This window comes from Adiantum capillus-veneris, chromosome 2, assembly GCF_014529385.1.
Source record: "Adiantum capillus-veneris isolate H3 chromosome 2, ASM1452938v2, whole genome shotgun sequence".
Lineage (NCBI taxonomy): Eukaryota > Viridiplantae > Streptophyta > Polypodiopsida > Polypodiales > Pteridaceae > Adiantum > Adiantum capillus-veneris.
Window position 1 is genome coordinate 149,313,106 of NC_140932.1, and position 14,602 is coordinate 149,327,707.

General features: G+C 36.1%; 1 protein-coding gene across 14 annotated transcripts; it reads left to right on the plus strand.

The window, feature by feature from the left end:
* The first annotated feature begins 563 nt into the window (after nucleotides 1–563).
* On the plus strand, nucleotides 564–14,056 carry LOC147463839 (uncharacterized). Of its 14 annotated transcripts, none has more exons than XM_086491516.1 (7): nucleotides 564–696; nucleotides 894–990; nucleotides 1,112–1,161; nucleotides 8,384–8,490; nucleotides 8,697–8,790; nucleotides 9,548–9,639; nucleotides 13,764–14,056. In XM_086491516.1, the coding sequence occupies exons 2-7, from the start codon at nucleotides 948–950 to the stop codon at nucleotides 13,828–13,830; spliced, it is 453 nt and encodes a 150-aa protein (XP_086347642.1). In that variant the 5' UTR covers nucleotides 564–696; nucleotides 894–947; the 3' UTR covers nucleotides 13,831–14,056. The 14 variants fall into 14 exon arrangements, with proteins under 14 accessions (XP_086347642.1, XP_086347625.1, XP_086347689.1 ...); XM_086491499.1 differs by lacking the exon at nucleotides 13,764–14,056 and adding an exon at nucleotides 13,422–13,753; XM_086491503.1 differs by lacking the exon at nucleotides 13,764–14,056 and adding an exon at nucleotides 13,422–13,753 and having other exon boundaries at nucleotides 572–714.
* Nucleotides 14,057–14,602: the final 546 nt, after the last annotated feature.

Sequence of the window (14,602 nt, forward strand, 5' to 3'; positions counted from 1 at the left end):
ACCATCTTTACATTGGCTGAGACGCGGTAAATTTGCTTCCTTACCCCGGAAAGCTAGTTACTACAGTGCTAGTTATTTTGTTCCATTCCTTTGAGTCGTTCCTTTTCCCATAGTCCAAAATCGCCTCCCTGCTTTCTTGCATTATCTCTATGAACCAGACTGTTTCAATGGTGTTCTCGAATACCCAACAGTTCCTTGCCTTCTAGACCTGTTTGAAGTAGCAGAATCTAACAATTTGTGTAGCCATAAGCATCTCTTGGCTCTTGAATACCTTTCCTCCCAAAAAAAGATCGTTTTTGAAGAACCCTATCGACCAAGTCTTCTTATGAAAATCTAAAGATGTTTTTGTGTTTATAGATATTTAATCTCACAACCAAGGGTATTTTGGGAATTTTGGAAAATTTGAAGGGCATTTTGGGAATTTGTGACAAAATATTGGGGGTATTTTGGGTATTTTTGAAATTTGAGTGGTATTTTGGAAATTTCCAAAAATTAGAGGGGTATTTGGGTAATTGTCTCGAAAATAAAAGGGGACATGGAAACATGGGCCAACACCAGTAGTAGAGCACCCAGAAAGGGCAGAGTCTAGCACACAAGTTTTGGATCCAAAGTCACAGAGGCTGAGGGCAACCCAGCATAGGGCTGAGGGCCACCACATGCAGGCACAGCTGCAGGCGACCTCGCGCACAGGAGCAGGTGAGAGTGATCTTGCAGGCAAGTCTCACCACTCGCGATACCACTCTCTCCCTCTCTCTCTCTCTCTCTCTCACACACACACACACACACACACACACACACACACACACACATGAATGCATGTTTTTGAACTAAATATTCTACACAACAATAAGATCTTGTCACCTCCACACAGAGTTGCAAAATTGTGTTCTCAGGAGTCCATGCCAAGTATCTATGGAGTTCTCTGCTAGCGTTTTCAAAGAGCAGTAATGGAGCATGTAGTGCAAGTTATAGGGTTGCTTTTGCTTCCAGGTAAGCCAGAACCCGTAGATTTGCTTAATACTAGTTGAGGTGCACCAAACTTGGTTCTATTTGTCTGTTTTTAACTTACCTTCATGTGCATGCTTCTTTTGAATCTGAACTTTTCCTACAGAGCAAATCATGCTTTGTGTTTTGCTGAGGGGCCCATACTCTATGCAACTTGTAAGGCACACATACATTTCCAATGTTTCATGTTGTGCTTCATGTGTTGTCGTTGGCTCTGTTTTTTTCCTCTTCTTTTAATTTAGTCTCATGCTCAATGCCTTCCTAAAATTAATGGAAGTTTGTAGATTATTACTCTAGTCAAGCGAAGGGAAGACAAAGGGCTTTGTATTTTGAATGTCATGTTGGTGCCTACAACTTGTTTCAACTTAGCATCATGCTCAAGCTCCTTTTTGTAGCTCGTTGATTCTTCAAATGCTTGGGAAGTTTGCAAATTCTTAATCTCATTAAGTTGAGGGAAAGATTTTGTTTCTCCAATGTTTTAATCTCATGCTTTTGTTAAGCCTCATCTGGTTCTGAGTTTCTCTTCTTTCAACTTAGCCTAGTGCTCAAGCTCCTTTTTGTAGGTCTTTGATGCTTTGTAGACCAGGGAAAAGCATTACCTAATCTAAATGTTTTACCTTGTGTCTCTGCCCAAGCCTTGCTGCTTGTAGAAAAGCAAGGCCTTTTTCACTTTGTGTCTCTACCCTGCTATTGCTGTGAGGCATTCTCTCTTGCCTTGTTTGAGGTGGGAATATGTCACCATGATAATTTTTACTTTCTCTTTTTTCTTTTTTGAATGGGTCTAGTTCATCCATTTAGTGGATTTCTAATTAACTCATGACCATTTTGTGCACATGCATTTGGTGATTCATCTATTGTGAGTGTGATGGTCTCCAAAGAGGGCTTGATGATTTTTGAAGTTTATATTGCTTTGCGTTCGTGGAGGGACAATCAATTTTTTTGATTTGAACATTGTGAGCAAGCTCATCGTGTGATTTTATTGTCTCAGACTTGTCTTGGGTATATTGGCTTATTATTGAGAGATCTTGCATTGATCAGATAAAATGGCTTCACCTTTGAGATATTATTCCCAAAGCATCATGGGTCTTTTTTTTGAAGCAGTTACTTCTTTAAGGTTGAAATATGAAAAAAATTTCATTCTCAATTTGAAGTATGGAGGGATTAGGATACGTATTGGAGGGATTGTTGGGCATGATCTACAAAAGAAATTACTTAGTGTTTTGAAAGCTAAATCATTTTATTATATGTGATAGTGTAGCCTTATGCAATCTTCAAAGACAGGAAAAAGTTATTGCATATTTTATACTTAGGTTTGGATATCATGATGCTCTCTCTCTCTCTCTCTCTCTCTCTCTCTCTCTCTATATATATATATATATATAGGAAAAAGTTATTGGATATTTTATACTTAGGTTTGGATATCATGATGCTCTCTCTCTCTCTCTCTCTCTCTCTCTCTCTCTCTATCACAGCCATTTGGTTCAACTCCTCCCTTCGATGCAACCTAGGGGCGTTGCACATTATACTCATTGCAAGTTTGAGGGCTCCTCTTTTGCTCACATATGGACTTGCTTCCCTCATATTTTCAACCATAACTTAAACCAACACACTTCACTTTCCTAGCGACAATGTGGGCTCACTATTGTGATTCTCAAATACCGCAATCTAGCTTAGAGTATTGAAAATCTCTTCATCCCATAAATTGTAAGTAAGTACTTTTTGTAAGTAAGTACTTTTTGATAGCGTTTTGACATTAGTGTCGATGTATATGAACACTCTAGTAAATTTTTTAAAATGAGAATTCTCATCTTTTTTTACTCGTAAATATATTATGAAGGGGTGAAGTTGACTATATAAACATCATAGAAACGGGTTATTTAATTGTTTTGGAATTTGTAGATAGGGGCTTGGGTTAGTCCTAAAGGATTTGTAGATAGGGTTTTTTTTCTATATGGTTGTAGGCAAGTGACGTCTCCCTATAAGTGTAAGTGAACCTTTTGGAATCTAGTTATCAACAGAAGTGGTTCCTTAGTACTTTGCTAGTCACTATGCTACACAATCTTTAAGTAGTTTGACTTAGTTAAATCATGTGAAACTTAAATTTTATTTGTAAGATAAGAATATAATATTTTTCTTCATTCATTGCCGTATCCTCTTCCAAAGGAGGGTCATGTTTCCTAACATGAGTCGTATATAGGGGTTTTTCAAAGTTGTCCGTTTGTAGGTGGTGTCTTGTTTCGTAAATAGAGTGAATCCCCCGGGCGAGAACTGTGAGTAAGTCATAGAGAACGTGCAAAAGAGTACAGCTTTCAAGAGTTAATGTATTCATCGAAAACTTTACTGAACGAGTTTCAAACATTCATTTTTTAAAAATATGCACGGTCATTATCATTAACACTTAAAATCTTTCATAATTCCTCAAAAGATATGTATTTAATATATTTATATTGTATTTTTATATTTTACTTTAATTAAAAATACATACAATACTACACTAAAATCAAATATACTATAGTGTTATATAGATAGGGTATATTAATATATACAAATTATACCACATATCGTATACTATACAAGAATTCTATATATATTGTATAGTACCTAATATACAATTATAACAGGATAATATAGATATATACATACACTATACTAAATACTATATTATATATCATATTATATACTATAGAGATATCATAAATGTCATATAATCTATACTCTATTATAGAATATATTATGTACTATTTTATATATATATATATATATATATATATATATAAAACAATACTACATATAATCTATACAACTATAGTATATACTATATAATAAAATATCTTATATAGTATATATACTACATATTGAATTGTATATATAATTAATATATAGTATAGCATAGCATAGTGTTATAAAGTATGTGTATATATAACTAATGTAGTATATATAACTATATATATAACAATACTTTAGTATATATAATAATATGTAGTCTATACTATGTATACTATGTTATATTATACTATTTATTACCTATATATACAATGTAATATGTAGTATATACTATATAAGATAAAATATGTAATATGTAATCTATACTATGTTATATTACAATATATATAGAATGTATAATATTGCTATGTAGCATATATAACTATATATAGCTATAGTAGTCTATATAATAGTATGTAGTCTATACTATACTATATATTAACTATATATACAATGTAGTATGTAGTATATACTATGTTATATATTCACTATATATAGTACATAATATATTACGTATAGAATGTATATTACATTATAAATTAGCTATATATCATATACTTCAAATTATATAAACAGACATAATGTATAACATATTATATAACCTATATAATGTATGATTAATAGATGTGTTATTATTTGAGTTTTTATGGGTGGACATAATATGAAAACAAAGATTTAGGGTTTGATCATATAAGGAAGAAAAAAAGAATGGTGCATCTTTTTGGAACGAAGGAAAAAAAAAGGTATGCTAACTCTTCTCCTGCGCTTTCTTCTCATCTTGAGTTTGCTTCTTGTGTTTCTTGCCGCTCGCAAGTCCGCCATTTTTATGCAAAAGGGCGGAATTGCAAGCGGCAATCAACGTAATCTTTTGAGAATCAATTGCGAGCGGCAATCAACACTTGCAGGTCCGCCATTTTTATGCAAAATGATGGGAAATCCATGATTATTGATAAGAAAAATGCTTATGATCACTAATGTATAATTACTTTTTATTACAAATGCACAAATACTACCATATAATGTATCTATAACATATCTATATTGTATGGTATAATATAGGGTATACATATTAAATAAAGTATATAGTATCATTCGTATATAAATATAGTATATAAATAATATCTATAATATAGCTACTGTGTATAGTATCTATAATATATAGTACTACATAGTAATATATGATATAATTTCTATAGTATATATTACTACGTAGTATATATATTATATAGTATAAGTAGAACATACTATATATAATATACTTTAGAATATGTATCTACTATATATATAGTAGTATATATACTATACATTATAGTACATATATAACTACTACATGATATAGTATCTATAGTAGATAGTATCACTAGTATATATATAATATAGTATAACTACAACATAGTATATATAATACACTTTAAAGTATGCATCTACTATGCATATAGTATTGTATATATTATACATTATAGTTTAAATACTACATAGCATATATATAACTACTATATAGAATACATGATATATAGTAGATATATTACGTAGTGGTTCTTTAATATACTATATTCAATAGGTAAGATATAGATTTACCATGTAAACTAACATATCAAAATTATAGATGTAATATAGATTACATATATCAATTAATCTAAGTATAGTAGTGTATTAAAACATAATGTCGTAAAGTCATAATACATGAATTATTCATCAAATAATATTCAAGATGATAAATAATGTTCATATGTGTTTTGTAGATAATGGGACTTGAGAGAGATAGCAAGAAAAGAAAACATTCAGTCTCTCTTTTAAGCAACCGTCAAGTGAGCATGAAGCTAAGGTTTGGCTGTATTCCAAATAGAACTATCAATCATGAGGCACCACCACGAGTCCAACATTTGGACACTCCAACGAAAAAAAAATAATCGGATTTTCAAAAGATGTGTTTTTATTGATGATGAGGTTCAATTTGATGAAGACTCCAATAACATCGAAGATGACGTAGAGATCACAGATAAATTATAAGTTATGCAATGGTAAATTTTATGTTTCATATGTATGTTCATATAAATTGTGCAATGATAGATAATGTGATGGATATTTTTTTTGATTGAGAAATTTAGTTGATAAATAGCCATACTGAAAATCCTTAAATTCCATGTGGGAACCTAAGATAGGGTGGGCCATTTTTAAAAAATTCATTGCCATTGTTAAATGTCAGTGAACATATTGAGTATTGGTTATTTTTATGTTGGAAAAAAAGTCCTTAAATCTCATGTGAGAGCCCTATATAGGATGTACAATTTTTTTTGGAAAAAGTGGTCTCCGTACAAAGGAGACTTTGGAAATTTTTTTATAAATCATATACATGTGACTATCTAATCATAATTGCATATGTTTTTGGATTGTGCATGTCATTTGTTTTCTCTATGCAAAGACCAATGTGCACATTGAAGATCCTCATAACAATGAAGAAGATAGTGATCAGAAAGGGGATGAGAAGAATAAGCATTACAAACACTTAGGCAAGCAAATTTTGTTTGGCTTGATGAAAGACGTTCTAAGTCAGTTTATGTCAAGAAGAGGACATTGCCTTCTCTTGTTCCACTTTCTCGACTCATGGTGCATGAAGCTGTTAGGTTTGCTAGAGATGATGTAGAATGGTTCGTTTACTCATTTGATTCTATTGGATATTTAGAAACTATGGGACATTTTCTTATGTCGGTTGGGTTTCAAGAGAGAGGTAATGTCATAAAATCTAATATCTAACTAACCCAAATGATTTTCTCATATTAAATTGATCACTTACTATGGGAGAATAAACGGGAACAAGTGTTAAGATATAGGTGTGTGCTTATAGATCTATCTCAACACGGGGCCAATGGTAAAGGGGCCCAAAAGGGAGATGGTCTATCAAAGAGCAAGGCTAACCAATGGAGCATAAGACCTTAGGGTTAGCTTCATTGAAGACCTCCAATAAATGTATGTAAAAAGTCCTTTGACCTTAAGTAAGCTAGGGCTGAGCTTGAGGTGGGAACCCGGCCCAAGCTCGAGGTGCTTGTCCTGCTTGAGGTGCTTGTCGTGCTTGAGGTGTTTGTCATGCTTGAGGTTCTTGATTAAGATGCTTGAGGTGCTTGACTGGCTCCATGCTTGAGGTGCTTGACTTGCTGCATGATTAAGGTACTTGAGGTGCCTTGAGAAGCTTGCCTGAGATGCTTGTGGGAACACCCCCTAGTTCAAGTGCTTTGTCATGCTTGATGAGTAAGGTGCTTGATCACCTAAAGTCAAAATCATTCCTACAAGAGGGGGGGCGAGCCCTTTTCCTAGGAGCTAGAGAGAGAACACCCACTCACACACACACAAGGGAAGCCCCAACTTGAAGAGGCAGCAAGGACACATGTCAGGCCCCTACCCATGTTACCTTCATGTGTTGCTTGAAGCCTATTGGCTAAGCTTCAAAGGGGTCCAATGATAAATTACTTGAATTATCTAATTGATTTTTCATTTATCAAGTCCTCTCTCTCAAAGGGGAAAGAGGGACACTTGTCCCAAGGCTACCCATGTTGCTTGTAATGGCTCCTGCTTGTGATTGGCTAGGCCTGGAGGGGTCCAATGAGCTTCAAGCATGAGCTACAAGGGGGGGTCGACCCAAGCTAGCTAGGGCCTTGCTGGAGGGGTATACTCACCCACACACACTCACAATCACTCTCATTGTGTGCTATGCAAAGTGCAAGAGCTCCCTCTCCAAGCAAGTAGAGGTTGAGAGCCTACACCAACACTCTTGGCTATGGAGTGCAAATCCAACCAAGAGCCATGCTTCAATGCTTAAGCTTGCCATCTCCTTCTTCTTCATTACTATGCTATTATGTATGCTAGCAACAAGAGTATGATAAGTGAGGAACTAATTCTTTCTCCTACGAAATGTTTCTTCTTCCTCTTCCCTACCCTCATTCCCTGCTAGCTCTCTCCACCTTCAAAGGTGTTTGAGGTCTTGGGACTGAGGCTTGGGATAGTTAAAGCTTTCTTCAAGTTATGTTATGTTTGTGGTGCATGAAGCCTTCCATCTTCATGGCATCACCTAGGTCACAAGGAACACAAAGACTGTATTGTAACAAGTCTCTCTTTATGGGAGAAATCATAATACAAATGCCTATTGGAGGGGGGACCGGCTCCACATAAATCCGGTCCTCAATTGTTGTCATGTTCTCTAAACTCTCTCTCTTGCAAAAGTATTGTCTATGCCAAGTTAACTAATTGCTATGATTATGTTGCTATCTTCAATTATGTCTACCCGCTATGCTCACAAAATCATTTCTTGAAAGTACTCTCATTAAATTCCGCTATTCTCAAATTGAATAGGCAAATTCCATTACAAGGTACCATTTCCGTAATCGCAACGGATTTGGAAGAGCGGGGACTAGTTTGGCGGGAAAGAATTGCTGAGTTTGAGAGAGCACTTAGGAAAGAGTGACAGGAGCTCAAAGGATTTTTTTTTTTTGGTATGAGATGGCAATCATAGGCTTAAAACTTGGTGGAAGAGAATCAAAGATAGTGAAATCTTTCACCTTTTTCTCTCTTTTATTATAAAGTTTTGTTTTTACAAATGATGATTATTTTTTTCTTGTGTTAGAGTACTCAGACAATGCTCAATACCATGTTAGTCTTCGTTTGCCAATTCCTTAAGTTATCCAGAGCCAAAGAAGCGGAATTGATTCTTGCATTTGACACCTCCAATGTGTAAGTTTGCTAACTGCATACTAACTCATGTTTTTACAAACGATGCTTGTGTTCATCTCTCTATTTTCTGTTTTTTTTAACAACATTTTTAGGGTACATGTCATGCCAAACATCACTCATGAAGTTTATATGTTTCAAAAGTTTGGTATGAAAAATAAAGAGTCAATTCTTCAGAAATTGATACCCGATATGAGAGAATGGGCTAGGGTGGAGATGACTATGGAGGCAAGGTATTACCATGGTGTTGCATCAAGATACAACAACACTCGATGTGGATTGATATCTCAACTTATGTGGAAGGTGATACCTACACTATATGTTTTTAGATTAATGCAAAACTTTTTTGTGGTTTCAATAAAGTGTTGTGTGTTAGGGTAAGTTCACCGCATTTATGTCCAAAAAAAGAGAAAATCTTGATGCACTTGGACTAAATGATGTTGAGAAGAAGAAGAAGGCCATAAAGGTAGACAAGGAAAAGTTGAAAGATAGGGGATACAAGTACCTATCAATTGCCAATCCTCTTAATGGTGATGAGTTCTTCAAGTTGCTATTTAGCATTAAATGGATGAACTTGGCATGCTAAAGATCACTAGAGATAAGCTCTATTGTTTAACAAGCTCAAAAATCACTCCCGAGAGGTAATCAAGTTATTTGTTTCTTGTTAGATAATTATATCTATGCTATTTCATTATTCTATATGATTAATTGTTATGATGTTCTTATTATTGTAGAAGGAAGATAATTTTGCACCTCATGAGTCTCACTAAGTCTAAAGATCCACAATATCTTCATTTTAGTGACTACAAACTTTTGAGAAGTTACATAAAAAAGAAAACTTATTGGGCTCACTTGCATGGGGATGCTACACTTATGATTGAAAGGATTCAAGTAGAAGGTCCACAACTTTCGAATTCTTTTGACCTATTCTACAAGATGAGCTTGAAGAATCATATTTTGTAGGTAGATGTTTGACCATTGTTTTTAATAGAATATAGACATGTTTTCTTTCACACAAGATCAATTTGAGTGTGTTTTTCTATTGTTATTATGTATGTAGGATTTTATTTATCTAATGGATGCGGTGAAGTCTTCCGACACTAGTGAGAAGATGTCGAAACTTGTGTTGTCGGCTAAGAGAGTTATTTACAAGTTTGCATCTTTCCCTTGCACTCTTTGCAAAAACAAAAGAGTATTTAATTTGTTTGCCATGGTTTTGTGATAGTGGATCATTTTGAGTATGATGAAAAATCATTTTGGTTTTACAAAAAATCCTTAAATCCCTTGTGGGAGCCTAGGATAGGGTGTATGGTTTATTTTGAAAAAGTTTTCTCTATACAAAGAAGAATCTAAAATTTTTTTAAAGTGGATGCTCTAAAAATTGTGTAGTTGGATTATGCAATGCGTTGAAACATAGGAATTGGATGTAGCCCCATTTTTCACTAGAGAATGGATTAATGTGCGTGATGAGAATACAATGTACTCTCCCTCTTTGCTTGAAAGGAATGTGACAACATGGGAGCTCAATGTTTGTCCTTGGTGGTTGGATTATCCAGTTGGAGTTATTCCAAAGCAAGAGATAGAGTTACGGGAGAGTAATTACCTTAACACTTGTGGCTCTTGTTCCCTTGAGAATGTATATATTACTCTAGTGCTAATGTATGTGATATTGTGCTATATGGTTGTTGAGTGAAGGGTTTCAAAATGAGAGTGATGAGTACTTAGAGGATGTTGGGTATGCAAGCCCAATTATGGGAATATCCAAATGTCCGGTGTCTAGCTCGTGGGTACAGGCTCTATAGTATGCAGATCAACTTTAGTTGTAAGTCAAGTAGTGCATGGCTTTTTGCCTTTATATGTAAGGCTATACTTCAATAAAAAATAACATGTGTTTTTCAGGCCTAATCTCTGCTCTCTCTCTCTTTCTCGCATCTGTTGCTCAGCACCACACCATGGCTATCCTCCGGCTCCACCCACCATAGCTAGCCGCAATTACAACAACTGGTATCAGAGCCCAGGTGGTCCGCGAAGCAAGGAGGAGCTTGGCTCTTCAGTGGAGCTTGGCTCGACACAGCAATACGAGAATATTCGCTTGCAAAGGAGAGCTGAATGTTATCAAACTGCAGCATGAGCAACGCTGAGGATTCGATAGCACGTTCTAGAGGTTTATTGAGGTCCTGCTTGATAGAGCCAAGGAGCTTGAAGGAAAAGCTACAGCAGCTCGTTGTGTGGTAAAGAAACCTCAAAGGGTGGCTGAATTGAAGACGCCCTAGAGCTTTAGAGGAGCAAAGTGAGCAGAAGGCTTTTGAATAGCCGGCGGGGGCTGTAGTGTTCAACTGGCTCCACAAGGCGGCACCACAGAGGGCTAACAAACGGCGACAGGGCCATTGTCGACAACCCTCCCAAGCAACATTGTCTGTATATGTCTGCACAAATGTTTTTAACATGTTGTACAGAGGTTTTCTTTTCACACTATAATAAAGTGATTACCCAATTTAGTCTTGAGCCCCTAAGAAACCGGGTATTCACACACTCGGGTCCCCTTCGATTCCGTGCTCAGTGTTCATAAGCATAACTAGATAAGCAAGGTGCAGATTTTGGTAGGCAAGCTACTGCATATCAAACTGTAGCTTTTGGAGATCTTGCTAACAACCAAGAACTTATACAAAGCTTTTCAAAACGGCCAACAGTGACATGCTTTCAAGGATTTGGTCGGGCGTAGCTATACTGGTCTTGTGCACATTTATCTTGAATCAAGAAGAGTCTGCTTCGAAACCATAGTACTGCATACATCTTTCAAAGACTAAATACAATTTTAGGATCATCGACAACAGTGACACGTGGCAACGGTTACCGGCTTCTTTGAAAAGTCACATATGAGCATCATACAAAAGTTTTGGTTATTGATGCCGAAGAAAAGCATGAGGGTGACTCCAAAAATCTAAGCTTCAATGAGAATTGTTACTTGGATTTTGTACGGAAAATTGATAAGTTTAACAAGATTCTCCAAAGGAACAACGATACCCGTTATTACACTTTGTGAAGTTTCAAGTATGGCATCGAAATTCAACAAGATCGACGAATCCTAATCTAGCTGGATACACTTCAAGGGAAGCAAGCATTCTTCAGTTTAATTGTTCTAGCCAAAAGACATGTTTTGTTGTCATAGGTCTATTGTGGTTTTGTCTGTTGTCAGTTATTGTCATGCTATTTCATTGTCATGCCAAATTTTGTACGGGTTATAGACACTGCCACATATGAGTGGTATGACCTCCCAAATTTATCAGATTTTGTTCTCAAGTCCCAATTTTTGTCAATTCTCAGCCTATTTTTTACCGCTTCTCATGAGATTACTGGGTACACCTTAAACCCAAGGTTTGGTAGTGAACCAAAAACTCCATTTTTGGTAGCTACATATTTGGCCTACACCCTATCTGTTCAAGGGGGGTTTCCTATCATAGCACCAGGTTATGGATACACTAGAAATCCTTGGTTGTGAGAGAACCTAAAACTCACGGTTGACGAGTACACCAAAAACTCGAGGTATCATGAGTTGCTTGTCCTGTTCGTGCTTGAGGGGGGGGTTGTTGGGTATGCAAGCCCAATTATGGGAATATCCAAATGTCCGGTGTCTAGCTCGTGAGTACAGGCTCTATAGCATGCATATCAACTTTAGTTGTAAGTCAAGTGGTGTATGGCTTTTTGCCTTTATATGTAAGGCTATACTTCAATAAACAATAACGTGTGTTTTTCAGGCCTAATCTCTGCTCTCTCTCTCTTTCTCGCATCTGTTGCTCAGCACCACACCATGGCTATCCTCCGGCTCCACCCACCATAGCTAGCCGCAGTTACAACAGAGGAGACACAAGAAGGGTCACTCCCTCCCAGTTCTCATGGAGTTACTCAAAACACTATTCGAAGTGGCTCTCAAGGTACTCCACGAGCAAGCAATGCACTCAAGAAGGGTAAAGGGAAAATGGAGCCTCCAAGTACATCAAGGATACCCACTTCCTCTTCTATGCCTCCCATTGTGCCATCTATGGAGCTCGGCATGTCCTCTTTGGTGGCCACTATACCTCGTATGGCACCCTCTTCTAATGTGTCCACTATATCCTCATTGGTTCACACTGCTTCGTTTGGTGCGGAGTCTTTACTTGGGTGCGAGGCTTGGGAGAGAAGGCCGATCACATGGTCTATTTGTAAGTTGAAGAAAATTGTTTGCAAATCTGTGTTTGTAGGGTTCCATTACCAAACTATCGTAGACATTTTGTTGTGAATATCTCACAAATTGATAAGTGTGCCCTTGATAGGTAGATTTGGATAATGGTTACTTATTTTCATGCTATTTAGCATAGTTCTATGATTTTGAACATGATTCATGTTTGGTTTTCTTGTACCATCAATAAATTTTTTGTAGCACATAATACAAATCTATATAGCAAAGATGGTGTGCCGTGCCGTGAAGTTGCTAGACTTATCTTTGCACATTTTCCTACAAGTTTACTTGTGGGGATGGTCTATAACCAATCCCATTGGGTAAGTAACTACTCTTTGGACTAGTACCTACAACTTACTATGGTTGTATGCTTACATGCCATCTATCACTTTTGTAGAGGGCATGAGTGTTCCCAAGTGAAACACATTTTCTAGTGGTCTAGTGATAGGGTGTATGGATGTTGCATGTGAGTTTTTGGCCGATGAGGGGTTTTTAGTCACCGTGTTCATGGCAGAACATATTGAAGATTTTATTGCAGATGCATCTAGGGTAGGAATTGTGCTCTTACGTACATGGACCCTCATGTGTAATAAGAAGGCATATCAACATCCACTTACTTGAGAGGCGATGAGATAACAAACTTAGTTTCATAATTTTATTTCACAACTGAAAACATTGTAGCAAAGACATTCATTCTTTGAGTTATTTATTTATGCAGGTACTTGATCTTACCATGTGTCTTTGGTATCGTGCTGGGCATCCTATGCCATGCTATGATTGAGAGGCAGGGGAGAAAATTGCCGAGAGATTGTTTCCAAAAGATTGTAGCTACGTGATAGATGATTTAGTCTTCCCCATGGAGAATGAGTTTGTTATTCTTAGAGGCGAGGCAAAGAGGTCTTCTTTGTTATTTTAGTAAGACTAGTCTAATGTATAATACTAGTCAATGTTGTAATATATGTGTGTTTGCATTAGGTTTCTAATTGACTTTTTTATCTGGTCAAGTGATTGCTGGCAACATTTACTGAGCCCCATGACTATGTTTTGGACTTGTTTGCAGGGTGTGGTGGTTTGGGACGAGCTTGTGTCAAAGATATGAGGCATTGCATGTGTTTAGAGTTAGATGATGTGCTCTATGAAATATGTTTGTCCGACATTGCATGTGGACCTATGAAATGTTGATTGTGGATATTGGTTTAGGAAACTCTATTCTAACAATACATCTTGATGTTTCGATTTATGTGTTTTATGTACATGGCAGTCATATGACATTGACATGGAATTTTGGTGTTTTTGTAGTATGAGATGTATGACATACTAACACTTGTAGTTTGGTTTAGAGGGTCCTTAAGCTTATTTGGTATGCTACTCTCTCTTTACTTTTCATTTGGATGTTTCATTTGTGTTTTTTTGTACATGATGGCCACATGATGTGGAGATGACATTGATTGGAGTTTTCCTATGTAGTGTGATACACATGTTGCACCACCACTTGGAGTTATTTAGTTAGATTAATTTGACACTATTGAGAATGTGTTGAATTTTATGAGATAACAAAATCGTTAAATCCCACGTTGGGGCGGATGGTTTTTTTGAAATGAGAGTTTATGTGATGGAAATCCCATGTGGGAAAGAGTGAACAGTTTTTAAATATGAAGAGGTCTCCATACAAAGGAAACTCTGGAAAAAAATTTAAGATTTACGTGTTATGTACAAGCTCAAAATTAAATAAAATGGTGCTTTTTATAAAGTTGCATTTTGCATAAGCATAGACATGCTTCCAGAAACCTTAAAATTCTTTGGTAGTTGAAGGACTGTACTATGAGGTTTTGAGTTTTTTTATATCACAATGGTACTTAAAGATATCATTAGTGTAATCTCATTGTTCAAAAGCTCAAA

Excerpts from the sequence above, each read along its gene's own strand:
- LOC147463839 (XM_086491499.1), top strand. The coding sequence starts at position 948 with ATGGAGCATGTAGTGCAAGTTATAGGGTTGCTTTTGCTTCCAG. Across the intron at positions 991-1,111 it reads AGGGTTGCTTTTGCTTCCAG|AGCAAATCATGCTTTGTGTT; the intron begins GTAAGCCAGAAC and ends CTTTTCCTACAG. Across the intron at positions 1,162-8,383 it reads GCCCATACTCTATGCAACTT|AGTACTCAGACAATGCTCAA; the intron begins GTAAGGCACACA and ends TTCTTGTGTTAG.